The 18,665-nt window shown below is 43.6% G+C and overlaps 2 protein-coding genes across 8 annotated transcripts in view; both read left to right on the plus strand.

Moving 5' to 3' along the window:
- PLEKHG1 (pleckstrin homology and RhoGEF domain containing G1) overlaps nucleotides 1–6,610 on the plus strand; it is a 126,994-nt gene extending 120,384 nt beyond the window's left edge. For all 6 annotated transcript variants that reach the window (XM_064708139.1, XM_064708140.1, XM_064708141.1 and 3 more), the window contains 2 exons: nucleotides 783–2,451; nucleotides 3,414–6,610. In XM_064708139.1, coding sequence (XP_064564209.1) covers nucleotides 783–2,451; nucleotides 3,414–4,510 — 2,766 coding nt within the window. In that variant the 3' untranslated portion in view covers nucleotides 4,511–6,610. The remainder of the gene's footprint in view (nucleotides 1–782; nucleotides 2,452–3,413) is intronic.
- A 1,450-nt stretch (nucleotides 6,611–8,060) lies between these two features.
- MTHFD1L (methylenetetrahydrofolate dehydrogenase (NADP+ dependent) 1 like) overlaps nucleotides 8,061–18,665 on the plus strand; it is a 144,734-nt gene continuing 134,129 nt past the window's right edge. Inside the window, exons 1-6 of one of the 2 annotated variants that reach the window (XM_064708145.1) lie at nucleotides 8,061–8,195; nucleotides 10,818–10,868; nucleotides 10,946–10,999; nucleotides 13,554–13,678; nucleotides 14,713–14,813; nucleotides 15,694–15,818. In XM_064708145.1, coding sequence (XP_064564215.1) covers nucleotides 8,061–8,195; nucleotides 10,818–10,868; nucleotides 10,946–10,999; nucleotides 13,554–13,678; nucleotides 14,713–14,813; nucleotides 15,694–15,818 — 591 coding nt within the window. Of the gene's footprint in view, nucleotides 8,196–10,817; nucleotides 10,869–10,945; nucleotides 11,000–13,553; nucleotides 13,679–14,712; nucleotides 14,814–15,693; nucleotides 15,819–18,665 lie in introns of those variants that run through there. The other variant, XM_064708146.1, reaches the window with a different exon arrangement.

Consider the following 18,665-nt stretch of genomic DNA (forward strand, 5'->3'; position numbering starts at 1 on the left):
TTTTGCTATGCGTCATAGGTATGTCAAAGAAATGTTTTCCCTAGGTTGACAGATACATCATCTTCTGTTTATCAATGTTCATATCATTAAAATATTCATGTCTGTGACAAAAGACTATTTCTTTTGGGGGCTGGGAAAAACAAGTAGCTAACTAAACCAATCCGCATTAGCTGAAGACAAAAGGAATTATCTTTCCCTCTATCCCCCAAATTCTGGCCAGCAATATCTAAAGCATCCTTTATGTTGGCATTAGGGAGCACGTGGCCTTGCTGTAAATTAGATCTGGATGAAAACTTACGCTAAAAAAAAAAAAGACATTTTCAATGGCATGTGCCAGAGAGCATAAGATTCCTTTCTGCTAGGGTTATAGGCAAGGAAAAGGAGAAGAACAAAACTTTTGGCACAAGCCCAGAGTCAGATTAGCTTAATCCAACTGTGAAACTGCAGAGTTAGCATAAAAGGTTTAATCCAACTCCTGCCAAACAGATTTGCCTTTAATTACTCATGCATTAACATAGGCTACTGTCTTGTATTTGAAGTAAGATGTTATTAAACACCGAGAGTAAACTCTGAGCCATGGTAAGGATTAGGAGGCAAAGCAGTCTGGCACTGCCACCCTGGCTCCCTCACTGTCTGTTGGGAGAGAGCACTTGCCCTGCCCATCTCCAGGTGATTCTCTGCTGCAGGACAGACTGGCGCTGTGGCAGTCCTGTGAAAAGAGGGAGTTGCTGTATTATTACAGGGATATGCTAATGTTACCTGCAAATTTCAAATCTCCACAGAGCTCCAAGGACCCTTCGGATGAAGAGTCAATGCAGTTGAATACCGATCTTCCATTTCCCTGCGCAGCTAGGCAGCCACAGTCTCCTAGACAGTTCAGCACACCCCAGAGCAACTCTCTGATCATGAATATCCTGGGGGGAAGTACCTCTGTCAGAAACATCTGGACAGACCATCAGATCAGGCAGGCATTGTTCCCCAGCCGGCGCCCACCTTATGAGAATGAAGATGATGAAGACGATTACCAGATGTTTGTACCATCAGCGTCTACATCCACCACGAGCTCAGCTCCTGGTGGAGAAAGGAGGGGTTCTTCTGGCCGTCCATGCAGCTGGCACTTGGGGCAAGTGCAGCAAAATGAGACTTCCAGCCCCACTCATCACAAAATCGTTAGACGGGCCAGCAGTGCTGGTGAAAGCAACACGTGTCCAGCCAGCACCAGGTGCAAAACAGGGGAGCGTGGCTCTCGGAGGGAGGTGAAGGCAGCAGAGGGGAACAGTAGGAATGCGTATCCTGAATCTTCAGAGGAGCTGACTATCGATGATATTGAACATGTTTATGATAATATAAGCTATGAAGACTTAAAGCTGATGGGTCTGACCAGAAGGGAGGAGACACACCATGGTCCCCAGAGATCTGCTAGAGACTCTCTGTATGAGGCTGAAAACAAAAGCAGCTCAGATTCAACTTCCAAAAAGACAACAGCAAATCAAAAGAGGACCTCTGTTCATACTAGCAGGGAGGAGATACTGCTCAGTAAAGAAGCACCAACTTCAAGTTTGGATGAGCTCAGAATTATTGAAGACAACATCTATGACACCATACGGCTTCCAGAAACATCTCTATTGAGTTTTAAACGTGACTCCTTAAAATCCTCTAAAAGGAGGAGTTTTTTGGAAAAAGACTTTGCATATTGTGACAATCTGCGACATTTTGTTTCTGAGGAGAGTCTGCAGTTCAGTGAAGATGAAAGCTCTTACCATCGTGTGCCCATTGACACTGACTATTTGAGCTTAGTCGATAGCTCCTCCAACTCTGACTCACTGTCGCATAAGTCTGCAGCAGACAAACTCTCAGAGGAAGTAGACGAGATTTGGAACGACCTGGAGAACTACATCAAGAAAAATGAGGAAAAGACAAGAGACCGTGTCCTTGCAGCCTTTCCTGTTTGTAAAGATGACATGCAGGAAAGGCTGCATGCTGGTAGCACACCTCAACTGAGTAAAGATGTAGAGTACTCACTGTCTACTCTCTCTCTGCCGGAAACTCCTATTTTCCCTAAAACTGTGAAGCCCAGGGCTGCCACCATAAGTGAGGCTAATCTCAGGCTTGAAGACACTACACCATGCAAGGAGAACTCTTTTATGAGTTTGAACAGATCTTCCTTCTCCAGTGAGATGCCTTTTGTAGATAGTCCATATGAGCCCGTCAGTAGTGTTCTGTCCAGCACACCTGCAGAGGGCGTGGAAAATGACTTGGCTGTTATGGATAAAACAAAGAACAGAGTTTTTATGATGGCAAGACAGTATAGTCAAAAAATTAAGAAGGCTAACCAGCTTTTGAAAGTTAAAAGTCCAGAGCAGGAACAGCCAGCTAGCAGACAACAGAAACTGAAACACAAAGATCTTGCTGCTATTCTGGAGGAGAAAAAACAAGGAGGTCCTGCTATTGGTATGTTAAAAACATTTCTGTACAGATACATTTCTTCAGTAACTTTCAATGAACTTTGTGTTCTGAACTGGAAGATTATGAATTTTTCGCACCTTGATCATTGAGTATCAGGATGGTATTTTCTGTGTTACAGGTGAACTTAATTTTCTCAGACTGCTTTAACGTGAATGGTCCTTTATTGTCTCATTTCTTGTTACTTGATAACTTTGGGAAGAAATAGCAGGGCAGTGTCAGAAAAGAGCAATTCAGCTGAGGCTGGAAGTAGAAATCATGCCCGAAGCTCTGTTGGCCTCCCTACAGAAAAGCAGTTATTTCCTTTAATAGCGTGATCTTTAGAGTTTGACTAAACCAATGTCTTTTCAAGTTGGTCTGCCTTCTAACAGGTCACATATATTTGCTCAGGTGCCTTTCAGAATCATACCCATAAGCGTAAAGAATGTGGTCAGATAAGAAAGAACTGATAATCTTTCTATCAGCTAGTGAATGTGCAAAGTCATGGATATGCAACAGGTCTGGAACTATTTTTGTCCATGATCGATTGAAACAAACAGAAGATGGGGAGCCAGCAGACTCCATGCACCAGAGTGTCATTCTTGCTTTCTTGTGATATTTTTAAAATTCCCTAAATGTCTTATTTACCAGGCCATTTTTAGAATGTTCTTTTCCATTTTAACATGAAACAAGCAGCATATTATTGGAACCATGTGCTGCATTGTGTTCTGCATGACTGCTCACTGTAGCAAGATATTTTATGCTTCTTTTCCTCAACAAAGTGTACTGAAATGTGATGCAAAGGCCTCCAGTGTTTCATGTTACTTTGCAGAGGCCAAATTTATTGACACAACTGAAAGCTTTTCTCTAAGAGCTTTTTAATACTAAGGGTTTTGAGATTTTTAAATTTTTGCATGATTTGCTGAAATGGATTCCTCGTCTCTGCTAAGCTAATTCTCTCTTCTTTCTAGGTGCCAGAATAGCTGAATATTCCCAGCTTTATGACCAAATTGTCTTCAGAGACAGTACGCCTAAGGTCCAAAAGGAAGCCGGGGCCACTCCTCAGGAGCCATCAGCTGCGAGGTTCTCCACACCCACATCTCCTCCCCGTTCCCAGCCTGCCTGTGACTGCTCAAGAGCAGAAGATTGGCTTTTGCATTCTACCTATAGTAACGGCGAGCTGGCCGACTTCTCTCCGTGCTCCGAATCCCAGGACCCAAACTCCAAGAACTCATTTACAGAAGCTGGTACAAATAGCAGTTCGAAGCAGTTGCCATCAGCTGGCTCAGTGCCTTCCCTTCAAATTTCCAACCGTTTGCACATCCCGGCGCAGAGGTGGAGTGCCATTATAAGCCAGCCAAACAAAGAAAACTTGCATCAGGATCACGTCTATAACTCGCTGGGGAGGAGAGTAAGCAGTGTAAAACCACAGGCATACAGCAGGTCACAGTCCTCTTCCTCAATAGTGGTCAACAGGTCTGGAGAATCAATTGTATATAATAATGAAATTGATAAGAAAAGGCTCCATTTGAATAGGAACTTTCGATTCAACAGCCATCAAACTCCTGGAATTGCTTCAGGATATACAGGGTCTGAGATGAGAAAGCAGATCCCTGAAAACTATTCAGATATGATTCTGCAGGATTCTCAAAAGGTCCTGAGAGTGAACAGAGCCTCCCCTCTGACAGCACAGATGGCTACTCAGAACTATTTTTCGAATTTCAAAGATTCTGAAGACGGAGAAGGGGATGATGATGACTATGTTGAAATAAAGTCTGAAGATGAGGGATCTGACTTGGAGACTTCTCAGAACCAGACAAGGAAATCAGATCCTAAACTGCGTAACACAGATGCTGTTCCTTCTGAAATGTTCTGTGGCAAAACTGTCTCCTGCACTCCTGCAAAGTCTGCCAGCAGCAAACACACACTTACCCCATATCTGACTGCTTACAGTGATTCGGACAAACTGAATGACTACTTATGGAGAGTACCATCTCCTAATCAGCAGAATATTGTCCAGTCTTTAAGGGAAAAGTTCCAGTGTCTCAGTTCAAGTAGCTTTGCTTGATGCTTTCAGTAATTTCTAGCTGTACTGCCTTATCATGACAGAATATATACTAGGACAATCAGTACTGGCATCACGTATTTCCATAATATTACACTATCAGGCATTGTATTGCAATAATGTTGTAAATAGAGTCAAAATGTATCTTTTAAAAAATGGTTTAGAATCCCGGATGTGAAAAAGGCCATGTGCACTGTCTGGGGTCTCTCTGCAGCACATGTGAACTTCTCATCTCCTACTGAACCTTCACATCTCTTCCTTTCTTAGGTGCGATACCCCCTGATTCTTGCCATCCAACCAGGTGTAATAACATTTGATTCTTAAGCCATTTTATCATTTGGAAACTTTGGTATTTAGACTATCCCGTTGGTGTCCAGTGTTCTGCATCCAAAACACCTGTATGATTACTCTGCTTGCATACAGGAGCATTTAGCTGGGCAGCTGCTCCTGTGACTGTTCAGATTTCTGAGCAGGATTCTGGTGATTACACCAACAGGCTGCGTGTGCAATTGCACACACTTTTTTGCACATTACTTTTCATCAGGCAGATTCCAAGTGTGTGGGACCAATGCATATACTACATTACTTTAGAGCAAGCTTCTTACATTTTAAAGAAAATCTAGGTCTAGTACTTGTGCCAGGCTGATAGCTCCGTGTCTGAAGCATCTTCTCTACTTACTGGAACTGCATAGGAGGCAGAAGACAGGCAGTGGAGGCTTTTTATGAGAACCTGTGGATGTGACAGTCCTTGCCTGGGGAATGGTTTTGGCATTAGAAGGGGAGCTGCACTGCTTGTCAAGAGGGCTAGGCCAGTCTTGGTACCTCCAGTGATGGTGGCATTTGTGATACACAGTCCAAATCTGAGTGTCTTGTAGCTCAGCAACCAGCTGTCAAAAGCTGCTGGGTAGAGTTTGAAACAAAGCTGTGTGTTACATGCAGTGGGCTGCTGGGCACTGGTTCAAGCCCCAGTGTCATTAACCCTGTGAGACAATGAGGTTTGGTCAGATTCTTGGGTGAAATACTAATTGTGGGGCACATTTGGCCCATAGGGTGGTTCAGTGATACTGCTGGTTGAGTGACAAGCTGCAGTCCCCAGGGCATGCATCTCCTGCAGCAGGAAGTGACACTTCCTGACAGAGAGAGGTAAAAGATATCTTTTGTAAATCAGTCCGTGCTGACTCTAATCCAATTTATGTACAATAAAAAAGTAGCTTAAAAATGAGAATACATTCCATTCTTTTGCAAATAGTGTATAGAATAAAAGCTGCCATTTAGAGCAAGGACAGGCTTTCCAGTACCATCTACACTTAACTCCCCTTCATCATCTTTGTTGCACAGTTTTGGATTCTGTTACTTGAAAACATTGTACCGAAAGGAAAGCCTAGATACATCTACACTGATCATCTTGTGTGACTGTTGTTCTTTTTTGGTGCTTACATTTTTCAGATTACATGGATAAAGCCAGTACCGAGTTAAACATATCAATAAACAAAGGAATTTCATTGAAATACTGTTTTTACTAACCACATATCACTCCCCTCAGTTACAGAGCACTGTACTACCAGAACAGCTGTTTATTTACTACATTGGTTACCATGAGGAAAAACTGAAGTTATTAGTGTACAGCTAAATACTTGTAGACTAAGATTTGAGGACTTGAATTTATTAGAACTGACTAAATTATTTACCACAGGTATCTTGCATTGGCTAGGAATTGTTATTTTGAGGGCTGGTTGGTCATGGTACTTACTAGCTCGTACCACAGGGATACTTGTTACAGTCAGCACAGCCCCTGTGATAGGACCCGTATCTATCTAGTAAAATCCGACTGAAAAATAATGTTGTACATATTTAAGACGCCGAGGTGTAGCAGAGCCCATATTTATTTAATATAGCTTGTAAAGTATTGTAAATATGGATAGAAGGTAAATCTGTGGGCGCACATCTAGATTTGTTTAAACGGCTTTAGGAGAATGTTTAACTCGCATCTCATGCAATCAATGGAATTGGGAGGGAGGGGAAAAGAACCAACCAACCAGAAAAAAAGGGACTTTACTAGTATTGTAACTTCTCCCAGGGACCATTTCATACTATTTTTAATAAACGCTGAGTATGCAAAAGCTTTGGGTGCTTTTCATTGCGGGGCGCGCAAGAATGAAGTTATTGGTTACAGTCTGTCGGAGCTGCTGTTCGGGGGTGATGTGGATGCATTTTTTCTCTTGCAAAGAAAAAGCGGAAGCGACAGCGGGGGAGCGGCGGGGCGGGGAGCGGGGCAGGCGGCGCTCCATCCCCGCCCGCCCCCGGCCTCGCTCCCGCCCCTGCCCCTGCCCCTGCCCCGTGCCCGCCGCGGCTGCCGGGGCGCCCCGGAGCCATGAGGAGCGCGGCGCTGCGGCGCTGCCTGGCCCCGGCACTCACCGCCGCTCCGCTGCCGCTGCCGCCGCGCCGCGGGCTGAGCGCGCCGCTGCCCCGGGCCCGCAGCGCGGCCGCGGCCGCCCGGTAAGAGGCGCACGTGGGGAGGCAGCGCCGGCTGATGCAACCGGGGGTGCGATGGTGTGGGCACGCAGGAGGAGGGGGGGGGGGATCCGGGCGATGCGCCCTCATCGGGTGCGTCGGGTTGGGTTTTGAGGTGGGATTTTGGGGGGACCCCGTAGTAAGATGCCCCCCTTCCCCCAGAAGCGCTGGCGGGATTTGCTCCGGGTTTTGGTTTTGGTGGCGTTTTGGGAGCGGGCGGAGCTGCCGTCATGTGGCGGTGGCTCAGGTGAGGCGGTGCGCAGATGTGTGCCTGGAAAAACGTGTCCCTGGTCCCTTCTCGTCCCGATTCAGCCCTGGTCGGGATAGTTTGCAACGACATTGAATTGAACTGGTCCTTGGCTTCTGCAAGGATAGGAGCTGTCAAAAATCCACTCCAGACTGTTCTCTGTTTGTCTTCCTTGCTTTGGGGGACAGACAGACAGGGGGTCTCCTCTTTGCCCACCTGCACCCGCAAAAGGTAACGGAGGAGAGCTGGCCGCCACTTACCCAGAATTTTTTTTCCAGAAAGCGTTCCCAGTGCCTGGCTGTCACTAGTTTTTCCAAGAAGTAATGTGGGAAACAGAGCTGCCTTGTCTCCATTCTGCCAGTGGTTTTGAAAGGCATCCATGGAAGTGGCTGCTCTGCTGCCCAGGGGTTGGTGTAGCCCGGGTTAAGCCGTGGCAGCCCCAGCTGTAAAGGCTCTGCATCTCCCACTGCCCTGGCCAAGGGTACGGGGATGAAGGACCCACCTCACCCAACAGCTGATCAGACAGCTCACGGTGCTGGTTCCCTTCCCATGGTGGGGCTGGACAAGCCTTCTAATGAATTAGCACAGCCTAGCTATAAAGTTTTGGGCATGCCAGAGCAATGGCCCGCATACCTATTAAAAAAAAAAAAAAAATTGGCCTATTGAGGTTTTCTGTACCGGCCTGCTGAGCATCAGCCCTCACAGTTCACATCCAACCATAACTTTGCAGATTGAAAATTTACAAGCCCAAGCATTTCTGTTACATTGTTGACTAATGTTGGTTTCTGCCCACTAATGTTTGGAGGATTTATTTTGTTAAAGATTTGCTTGTCACTGTGTTGCAGCAAAGTTACTGACAATGCAAAGAATTCCTTGGCCTCTCTTAAGAGAAAAAACCCCCGGCTTGAGCCAACACTTGCCATTATTCAGGTAAAGTATGTCTGTGCACTCACTGGCTGTGAGAGATCTCCTTTGGTACCATTAGTTGTCTGAAACTTGAGAAGCACACCCTGCAGAAAGTAATTGTAATCCTTTTTTATAAAGAATATTGTCTACTTTATTATAAAGCAAAGCAATAGGATGGGGTAGCTCCACCAGATGGTAAATTGCCTTTCTTCAGGCCTGGCAAGGCTTTGCAAAGGAAAGGAACAGTTTTATCCCTTCTTCCTTTTGCCAATATAATCTTCGTTGTTTTAAGTATGGATCACATTTTCTCACACCTTGTCTAAGCTGATTAACTTAATAGTTGAATTAAAGTAGTGTTCTCAAACCTTTATTTAGCATGAAGCTTTTTTTGCAATCCTGAGCAAAGTCCTTACATTCCTGAAAATGTGGGCTCCCTTCACTTCCCATCCCTGAAATAACAATGCCAGGATTAATGAAAGGCCCTTTTGCTTCCTGTCAGCCATGCTACCATGGGGTAGCTACAGCTTATCAATGTCTTCCTGCTCTTCTAAGGAGAGGAAAACCACACTAAAAAGTCCCAGCCAGCTCAGAAGGTCTGTGTGAAATAAGTGTAAAGTGTCAGCATCCTGTAAAAGTAGCAGCGCTTTCTGCTGTGAAGGAATCTTGCAGAATTGAGAACCATTGTTATACTAATGCTGTGAAGAGATTTCCATTTCACTGATGGTGCCATTTTTGATAGGCAATCAAAATCAGAGATGAGGATAGCTATCCTTGCAAAGCTGAAAGTTGTTCATTCTTAGATTTCTAAAGGTTTGAAAGCCACAAAATTATTAGGGATGTTTATCATTCAGAGGGGACCCACTGCCATGCTGGCAAAAATGTAATTGTCCTGTTTCCTAGGATGGTGGTATTGATTTTGAGTGGGCACACACTCAAACTGACCCAGTAGGTTTTAAGTTCAAAACACAACTGTAAGTATTTTTAAAGTACTGGTAGTGAATTTAAGTAATGCAACAACAGCTTTATTTCAGAAGGTCTTCTAGTGAGGCTGTCTGGACAGACTCTGTCATCTCTCACCCTTCCTGATAATTGCATTTTCACAGAGCCCTCTAGGGCTAAAGCTTAAGGATTGATAGGGAAAAGCAGTGACCTGTTTTTTCTCACTCCTGTTAGTCTCCAGCCAGTTGCACCATGATCTGGACTGGGACTGAGATCTACTCCAGCCCAAGGGGTCTAAAGACACTTCCTTTCAACCACATTTGTCTCCTGGGTCTGGTTTTCTGCATGGCCACGTGCATGTTTTGTGCTGGCACAATGGGAGGAATGTCCCTTTTGTCCCTTTTATCCCACTTGGTCTGCCTCATGAGGTGCCTGTAGGAACATGTGGCCTAGATCCCTCTGGGTAAAATTCACCCAAGCTCTGTTCTCCAGCTTTCCAGTCACTCTAGCTCTGGTCTAGTTGTGAAGACTGAAGCAGAGCCCATTTTAAATGTGTATTTGTTGGTGCAAAGAAAACTTGCTTTGGTGTGCAGATGTTCTTGCATGCTCTGCTCTACCAGTAGTGTGGGCAGAGCCCTAATGTTTGTGCTGCTCCCCATGTGCCACATCTGCCCAGAGGAGCAGAGGGAGGGCAGGGAGGTCACCTCCTTTACTTGTGAGTAACAGCAGCTGGCATGACAGGGCACTGCCTCTTCTGCAGGGCTGGGAATGAGGAGCTGCAGGCTGAACCTGCAGTGGAATGGTTTTAGGACTGTCCTTTTCCTCTTGAGTCAACTGAATCTGAATCAATGCCAAAATTGATACCTCTGTTGCTTATTATTATCCACATTGAACCTTGATTGAAGCTGTGCAACAGCAAAAAAATGATTGGGGGGGTGCTTCTTAATTTTTTTGATGCTGAAAATTAAAATAAAACATCAGGATCATGCTTAACAGTGGAGCTGTTGCCCTGCAAAGCTCAGCAAAGCACCACTGGCTCCCCTGCACCTCCTGCCCTGCCCTTGCACTCTGCCAGCCCCTGTGCTGAGCTCTGGCCTCATCTGTGCTGCTCAGTGGGTTTTGATAGGAGCTGGTTTAGGGCAGGGACTGTCTGCACTCACACAAGGTAAGTGTTCACCTGCCAGTGCTGCAGGGACATTACAGGGGACAGTGTGGTACTGCCAGTTGCTCCATCCCAGTTAAACTTCTTGAGCAGTCAGTGTGGGGGCACAGTCCCACATTTACTGTCACAGGGGAGCAGCTGCTGGGCTGTCCCTAGACTGTCTCTTCTTCCTTGGCACAGTGTGAGCCCTGCAGTGTCCTCAGTGCAGCAGCTTCTGTGCTGCCACTCAGCACCTGCTGCCACACTTGGGGAGTGGGATGCTGGCAGTGCAGGGAGGGATAGAGGGCAAGTCCTCCTTCCCTAACAGGAGTTGTGCCTCTCCATGAAGCCTGTGCTTTTTCATCTCTTTTTTTCACTGTCAGCAGTCTTGAACTATTTGTGATTATCAGGGATGGCCTTCTGCTTCTTTCTTGGAATTGTTTCTTATTAGTTTGAATACCTTTAGACACAGACATTGTCACTATGTTTCTTGCATAGATGTGCATTAGTGTACTCATTTTTAAAATGTATTGCTTTAAAACTCAGTTACTGTTTTGTTCCCCAAGGCACATAATGACCAGTTGATTCAAGAAGCAAACAAGAACTTGGCCAAAGAGGTAAGCTTTAGCTGATACATGCGTTAATAATCATGAGCTACTTGCCTTTGGTAATTTTAAGTCTTTTCTTTCAACAGATTGGTCTACGTGTTATTCACATCTGTCTTCCTGAAGGCAGCACCAAAGATGAGGTAACTGAAGTACCTGAACGAGCCTTCCTTTTCGATTTTTGTCATAAACTTCTATTTATTACTGACATTCATTATTATTTTGACTGACCTCTGGTAACTCAAATTAGGCTTAGGATTGCCTTGGTTTAAATAGCAAATATTATCCCCTTACTGGCAAGAGTGGAAAAAAGAGAATTAATGGGCATGTCTGCTGTTCCCTGGCAAGCTGGGGTAGAATCAAGAGTAATGTTTTGGGTTTGTGCTTGGTGTTTAACCCCATACCAGCTCAGGTATCCTTTCTTCCACAGTTGCTCTTCTGACTGTACCTGATTATTACCCAGATTATTCAGGGAAATTATAGATTACATGATTATATGGGGAAGGGAGGGGAAAAGAAGGGGATGTTGAATTTGTCTATTGATCTTTTAATGTTTCAATTATGTATTAAAAAAGAAACATCCCCCCCAAATGACTAGAGGCCTGAATTCTTTGCCTTGTTGAAGGTGCAGCACTTAATATAAATTATGTTTTAAATATAGAAAACCATGTGAAAATTAAACCAGTGAAGGACTGTATAGTAGAAGATGTCTCTGTTATCAGCTGGCCTCCTTGTGCTTGGCAAGTTTGATAATCCTGCAGGCTTGTGAGTTCTGTGTACTCTTTTGTTTTTTGGTACACTTTGTTCTTAAAATGTTGCTGCCTTGCAGTGTAATCTCAAGAACTGCTTCCAGATACATTGAAAGGAATTTATTGTGAAGTTTTGTAGATTATGCATAGTCAGCTACCCATTTAAGAAGAGTGGGCTTTTGAAATGAAAAGAAAAATACACTTTGTTGTTGGAAAATGCATTTTATCTGTTGAGTAACATAGCAGGAAACAGGTAAAATACAGTGCCTGTGTAGCAGTAGTTGCAGTTAGTTTGAAGCCGTATCTTAGAAGTGGCTTAGCTGTGTATTTAAAGAGAAAATTGGGGTATTTCTTTTATTTAAAGGAAGTTATTTCCAATAAAATTTATCATGGTTTGCTGACTGTCTTGCTTACTCACTATGGCAGTTTTTTTTCATCTACTAAAATCCACATCTCAGTTGTGTTCCCTGGTGTGGGAAGGTAGGAGGGATTTCAATCCCATGCACATTTTGGTTTTGTCATAACTTCCTCTGTACAATAAAAGCATGTTAATACTATGCTACTTTACCCTGCATGAGTTATAAGTAATTTAAATGCTGTGATGATGGAAAGCTGAATTAAAGTAAGATGCAATTAAAATGGAAAAGTGAATTACTTTTCCAGGAGGCAGAAATACAGCTTGAGTTTTTAATTGCTCTGTAGGCCCTCAGCATTTTGTACCATATCAAAGGGGTTTTTTTAAAGAAAAATGCAGATATTTTCATGTCCATATACATTCACCCTTTCTAGTGCAATGTATACCAGTCCTCTTGCTGTCAAGTGCCATGGGACCTTAAGAAATATGCCTGGCTTTGCCCCAGGAGTCAGGAAACTAAAGAGGCATTTCTGTACCAGTGACATGCTTTTGTAATCTGTGTTTAGCATGAAAGTAGTGTGTTCTCTTGGTTCAGAGTTGCAGCTAATCTAACTCCTGCCTAGTTCCTAGCTTAAAGTTGATTGCATATCAAGTGTTTGGGTAATAGAGTTCACAATTACAATGAATAATTTAAAAGAAAAGCATTTTAAAAAGGCATGGTATTAGTTAAGGGGAAAAAAAACCTAATTATAATCCTTTACTGTTGGATATTAATCCAATTCTATTATAAAGCTTTATGATGCTTGCACAGTGGTTTTGTATATAGGATGGGAAGACATGCTTGCATGACATTTCTCACCTAAAAAAACATGTTTGACATGTTTTGTTCCTTTGTATTCTTTCTGGTCACAGCAGAATAGCATGAATCAGCATTATATTTTAGAGAGGAGGGAATCAAGGGTCGGTAGGACAGTCTCAGATGTCAGATATGACCAATTATAAACTACTTGAACTTGCATCTGGTTCAGAACTTGAACTCCATAAACTTCTCTGTGGTGCCTTTTCAGCCTAACAGTTCTTCACAAGGCAATTGCCAGCTCTTAGGATTGGGGTATTTTGAGAAGGAAAATTGTTAACCATATATGCTGGTTTAATAAAATGATTTTTTTTCTTGTATAATTGTTCTTTCAAGTGTTACAGCTTTTTGTCCCTCTGTTGGGATGTGATCTGGTCCTGTTTAGCACTATGTATTAACTCAGGTGTCCTGTGTCTGAAAGCAGCTTCAGAAGCCATTACAGTGACAGCCTTTTGTTGAGGTTTGGAGTGCTGAAACACAAACTGCTTTTGGCAGCATAATGTCACATAATATGTGTTTGCTTTGCAAGATGTTTAGAATAGAGTCAGGGTGGCTTAATTTGGTAAGCCACTGATAATAAACTGAGTAGAGCTTTTTCATTTGGAATTTACAGTAATAAGCAAGAAAAGCCAAGGTGGCCATAAAGTAATTGAAGAAAATTTACAGGTTTTACCTCATTCTAATATTCTTCTTTTATCTGTTGTTCTGGTCTTTAATGTTTTTTATTAACTTCCTAGATTGTCAGTGAAATCTTGAGACTCAATGAGGATCCTAACGTGCAGGGCCTTGCTCTTGACCTCCCAGAAAGCTTATGTAGCAGTAAGGTATTAAATGCTGTGAAACCAGAGAAGGATGTGGATGGGTAAGTGGAGCACTGAGAAATAATGTTAGCAGGCACAAGCCTGATGGCTCTGTAAAATCAGTTTTCTCCTCTGCTTTTCATTAATGAATTCCTCAGTCAATGTGTCTAGCTGTGCTTTTGAGCAGTGATAAAAGATGCCTCTGAATCAATGAGAAGTCTTTTGCTGAAGTAGTTTTGGGCATTATCTTTTTGTTTTTTACATAATGTACATTCAGGGCATAGTCCTTTCAAAGAAATAAAAAATGAAATCTTGATTTACTGGCGATACTTAAGGTATTTCATCACTTCAGTAATACAAGTGGTAGGCACAAAGTACTGAATTTTCTCAAGAAGGATTGATGGAAAAATTGCAGAGGGGTTTTAACTTCCTTACAGCACTCTCTTGTGGTGAGAGAGTAAGCTATAATAGTTTGGACCCATTAGCACAGATTTCCAATCAGTGTTGAGTTGTACTGCTCTCAGAAGAGACCACTGGTGTAATTTAGGTTTGTGAGTTATCATTTTGCTGCTCTTGTAGCCTTCCTGCTCTTAGCTGCAGGCTATTACCATTTTTTTTTATCCCACTCTCTTCTTTTTTTTTTTTTTTCATGTCAGGAAAAATATCTAAAAATCCTTCAAAAACCTTTCCATTATGTGGAGTACAGGATATTGTCAGTATGGAAACACCTCTGTTGCCCCCTCCTAGGCCAGCTTGTCTCTGGCAGCCAGTCTGGTGTCACTGCAGCCACTGAAGTGCTTGTGCCCAGTGTGCTGTGGGTGACATGGTGACAAGTAAAGAGCTGCCTGTGTATCCTGGGATTGTGTTACTCATTCTAACTCAGATCCCTTTCCTGGCCTCTCTTGAGGCTCAGTGTTTGTCTAACTGAGGTGTGGGATGATACAAATTAGCTGCAGTACATGACTGCCAAAGGATTTGCTTTTGTGAGAGATGTTTGCTCTTGGGATTTAGCTCTTAGCCATGTTACAAGCATTGCTGAGGATTTATGCTACACAAGCTCTTTTTTATGTTAAATTGCCATATTTTTCCACTGCAGATTATCCAGTGTAAACCTAGGACGTTTGGTGCATGGTGATGTCTGTGACTGTCTGGTTCCTCCTACAGTGTGTGCTGTGATGGAGCTTCTTGAAGATATAGGTGAGCCCTTCTATCACAGTCATTACGTTAATTTTGGCCTGTTTTAATCCTGGGTGGGAGCCAAATATAATCTGACCTTATTGTGTTTTCTCTTTTGGGTTGCTTTCCCACCTGACATGTATTTATCTACTGCTAGTGACAAGGTGTCCTCCTGCTCAGTGACATCTGAATGCTGTATTTGTAGAAACAGTCTCAGGCCTACAGATTTTGGGTACTAGGCAGGGGTTAGCTGCCATCAGGAGGTTTAATTTCTCTGAAGACACACAAGACATGTGAGGCTTCCAAACAGAAAATACAGGCATCAGTTGGGGATTTCACTTGATTGTCTTGATTAGTGTGAGGAGTTGGGGAAACCCAGGTTTGCCTGTAAATTGCTGCTGAGCAAATCCTTTGGTTTGGATTGTGCTGTGTCAGTGCTGACACTGAAATGGCAAATTCAAACAAACAGGTTTAGTGTGTGTGAAGACATTGTTGGTTTAAGGCGGTGTGTCAGAAGTTGTCTCTCTTACAGTGATTCCTAACTGTTGAAGCGAGCATTTCTGTAGCAGAACTGTAAACAGGAGATCAAATGTACTTAGTAACAAACATGAATGAAAGGATTTGTGCAAAAAAAAGCCGGAAGAACAGTATTTGCTTACTAGAATTTAGAGAGTCACCAGGAAACTCCTGTGGTTGCTGTCACTGTGCGGGCTCCAGAAGAGCCAGCTGTGCTGCACAGCTGCTGTGCTGGTGCAGCCACAGGGCACTGTCCTGTTCTGAGCCCCTCTGCAGCCCCTTCTGCAGTGCTGCAGCCCAGAGTGGCCTGGGGGAGCTCCATGCAGCTGCTGGTGCTGGTGCCCTGCGCTGGGGGTGGCTGAGAGCCGTGCCTTGTGTCACACAGGTGGGAAGAAGGTGCTGCTGGTGGGGACACACGGGGCAGAGGGAGCTGCCCTGCAGAGCGTGCTGCAGCGTCGCGGAGCCGCCGTGCTCAGCTGCCACTGGGGAGCCCCACAGCTGCAGAGTGAGGTGAGTGCTCTCCTGTCTGCCTGGCCTCATCCTGCATCCCCACTGCCTGCCCATCCCTGCCCACCTGACAATCCTGCCCTCAGCTGCCGTTCCCAAGAGGGAGACTCCTCGTAGTCTCAGGAAGCACTGGAGTTGCTGGTAGCCAATGTGGGTTAGGGTCTTTTCTCCTTCCTGCTTGCTCAGAAATGGTGCAAACACTGACCTCTACCAGAATATTACATGCAACAGCAGCTGCTCTAACTTAATTATTTTACACTAAGAGAATCCAACAAACAAATGTTTTAGCTCTCCCTTTCGCTTTGTCTCTGTGCAAGAGAAATGCCCTCTTTTTTTTCTTGTCCTGTGATTCTGTCATCTGCATGAAATTATGTCCACTGGATTTGTGTCCTAAGGGTTTGCAAGTGTTGCTGCTCTTGGGACAAAGAAATCCCAATCTTTATCTTTGAAGAGAACCGTAAAAGAATTCAAAGAAATTCAGGAGTCTTAGCATGCATCAGGAGTCACAGCATGATCTCCGTGTCTGCTTTTTGCAGAACTTTTAGACACAACTTAGAAGTTGGTATGGCTTCCTGTGGAACTTAACAGTTTGTTCCTTAGTCCCAGATTCCACAGAATGCTCCAGCTGGGGTGGCACTGTCCTGGGGGCATGTGCAGCAGGGCGCAGGCTCGGTGCTGGGGACAGCTCTTGTGTTGGACAGCTCAAGCCGCAGGGTGGCAGCCAAGGCAAACCGATGGGCTCCGACCGCCGGGCCTTGGAGCCGCCGACAGGAGGAGGAAACAAATCCGAGCAGCTGGGATAGAAAGTTCTCTGGCACACCCGTGTTTTCACAGCTGTGGATGTTGTTGTCAGGCCTGTCTCAGCTCTGGGCTTTTAAGTGACTGACAGCACTTAGGAAACATATGGCGCTCTGGGAGATGGAGTGCTGTGAACTTGATCCTTGCCATGTCTCATTCCTCAGCTATTTCTCACTGCTCGGGGCTGTGCTAGAGGACTGCCCTGGGCTGGATGGGCTGGGTGACAGGGTGGCCAGAGGTGTTTCCACTGGTACACAGCAAAAAATCTGGATTGGGCCCAGAGCTGCTTGTGCAGTGCTGTCAATAGCTGGAGAGAATTCTGTTTCCTTCCATCCAGATGCTTTCCCATAATCATGCTTTGCTTTTTGGCATTCCCCATAGCTTACCTCTTGGATCAGGCCACTGATGGGAAACAGAATGGGAAGCCTAAGTTTGAGGCTTTGTGCACTTAAGTCTTCCCAGGTTCATTTTAACTTTTGGCAGTAAAAGAGTTTGTACTTTGCCTGTGGGACTAATCAGCAGAGCCCAGGGGAAACCTACCTTCCTCTTCCTCACCTGTGAGCCTGGAGCAGCATGTCACCAGTAATCCCAGAGCTGTGCTGAACCTGTCTGGATGTCACTCTGATAGTTAACTCAAATTCCTTGATAAAATCTAATGCATGCAGGGAAAACTATCCTGTTTCATATTCCCAGAAGCCGGAGAGTCAGAAACTGAGCACAAGTTTCTAACCAAACAATGAAGTACTGTAGCAACTTGAATTTGAATGACAATGTTGTTAGATAACATGATTATAGAATTTATATTCTTCTGCTTGTTTAAAATGCTGATTATGAAAAACAGGTTTAATGTTCACCAAGTTTCTTCTCTTGATTTTTTTAATTTGAATTTCAAGTAAGAAAATGTGTTAGTCGATGTTTAAGTTTTTCAAAGACTTGAAAGAATCAAAAATTCATGTTTTGTTTTTCCTGCACAATACAGTAACTTTTCCTTTCTCTGAACAGGACACGTCTACGGTGGCAGTTTGTGTGCTGTGGTTTGGAAGTATAACCTATGGTAGCATAATAAATTCATTTAGGAAGTGAGGGATAAACTTATGAAGAGTATGATTTTTTCACTGAAATGCATTTGTTTACAATATATACCAGGAAAGGAGAAATTTATCTTAAGGGTAGGAGAATGTTATTTGTTGTAACCATTAGCCAGGCCTATTTGCATTGGAGCACTAACTCTGACCTTAACCATGTAATGTCTTTCTTAAGTGGTTACTGCATTACCTTAGACTAGCTCTGATGATTTGTTCTTCTTTTTAAAAAGGACAGCATAACAACAAGTGTTTCCTTTAGAAATTCTTTTAATTTAAATGAGTTACACAACACTAAGTTTGTAGATTTTTTGGATGAGGTTTGGTATTGCTATGCACTTGTTATTGCTTTTTTCGCTTGTGCACTTTTGCAAAAATATTTTGAAAATGATCAAGAGGAACTATGTTTTAATCCACCTTGGGAAAAGTTTGAAAACATAAGGGTAGCTCTCCTAACAAACAGCATAATGCCATCTACCATCTGACTTAATGTGCTCCTTTAAAGCAAGCCTGTTCTGTCTTATGGCAGGAAAAAGGAATAAAATAAATAATGGTACATTTCCATTTCATTGCTTTGATCTGAAGTAATGGACACTCAATGTTCATTTCCCTCTCCACTTCATGTTTTTTAAGTTGAGGAGATTATTAATATTTCTTTTTGTTCCATTTTGGTTTGCTTGCCTTCAGTTCTCACAGCACAGCCGTGTCCTTCAGAACTGTTGAGCTTCCTGGGTTTTCTAATAGTTCACAAATGGAAGAAAGTATTTTGGAAGGTTCTGGCACATCTGTGCAAAGCTGTCATGAAGAAACATTGTTCTGTTTGCATTGATAGGTTCATTGTAAAAGAAGTTACAAAGTGAGAGATAAAGACACAAGCATCTTAGAGAAAATACTTAAGATGTTATCATTCTGTTAAGCTTTGTGTAGATGCTCTTCAAAGCACATTCACTGCATTGTGCCTGAAGTATGA

The sequence above is a fragment of the Zonotrichia leucophrys genome, chromosome 3 (genome assembly GCF_028769735.1).
Source record: "Zonotrichia leucophrys gambelii isolate GWCS_2022_RI chromosome 3, RI_Zleu_2.0, whole genome shotgun sequence".
Classification (NCBI taxonomy): Eukaryota; Metazoa; Chordata; class Aves; order Passeriformes; family Passerellidae; genus Zonotrichia; species Zonotrichia leucophrys.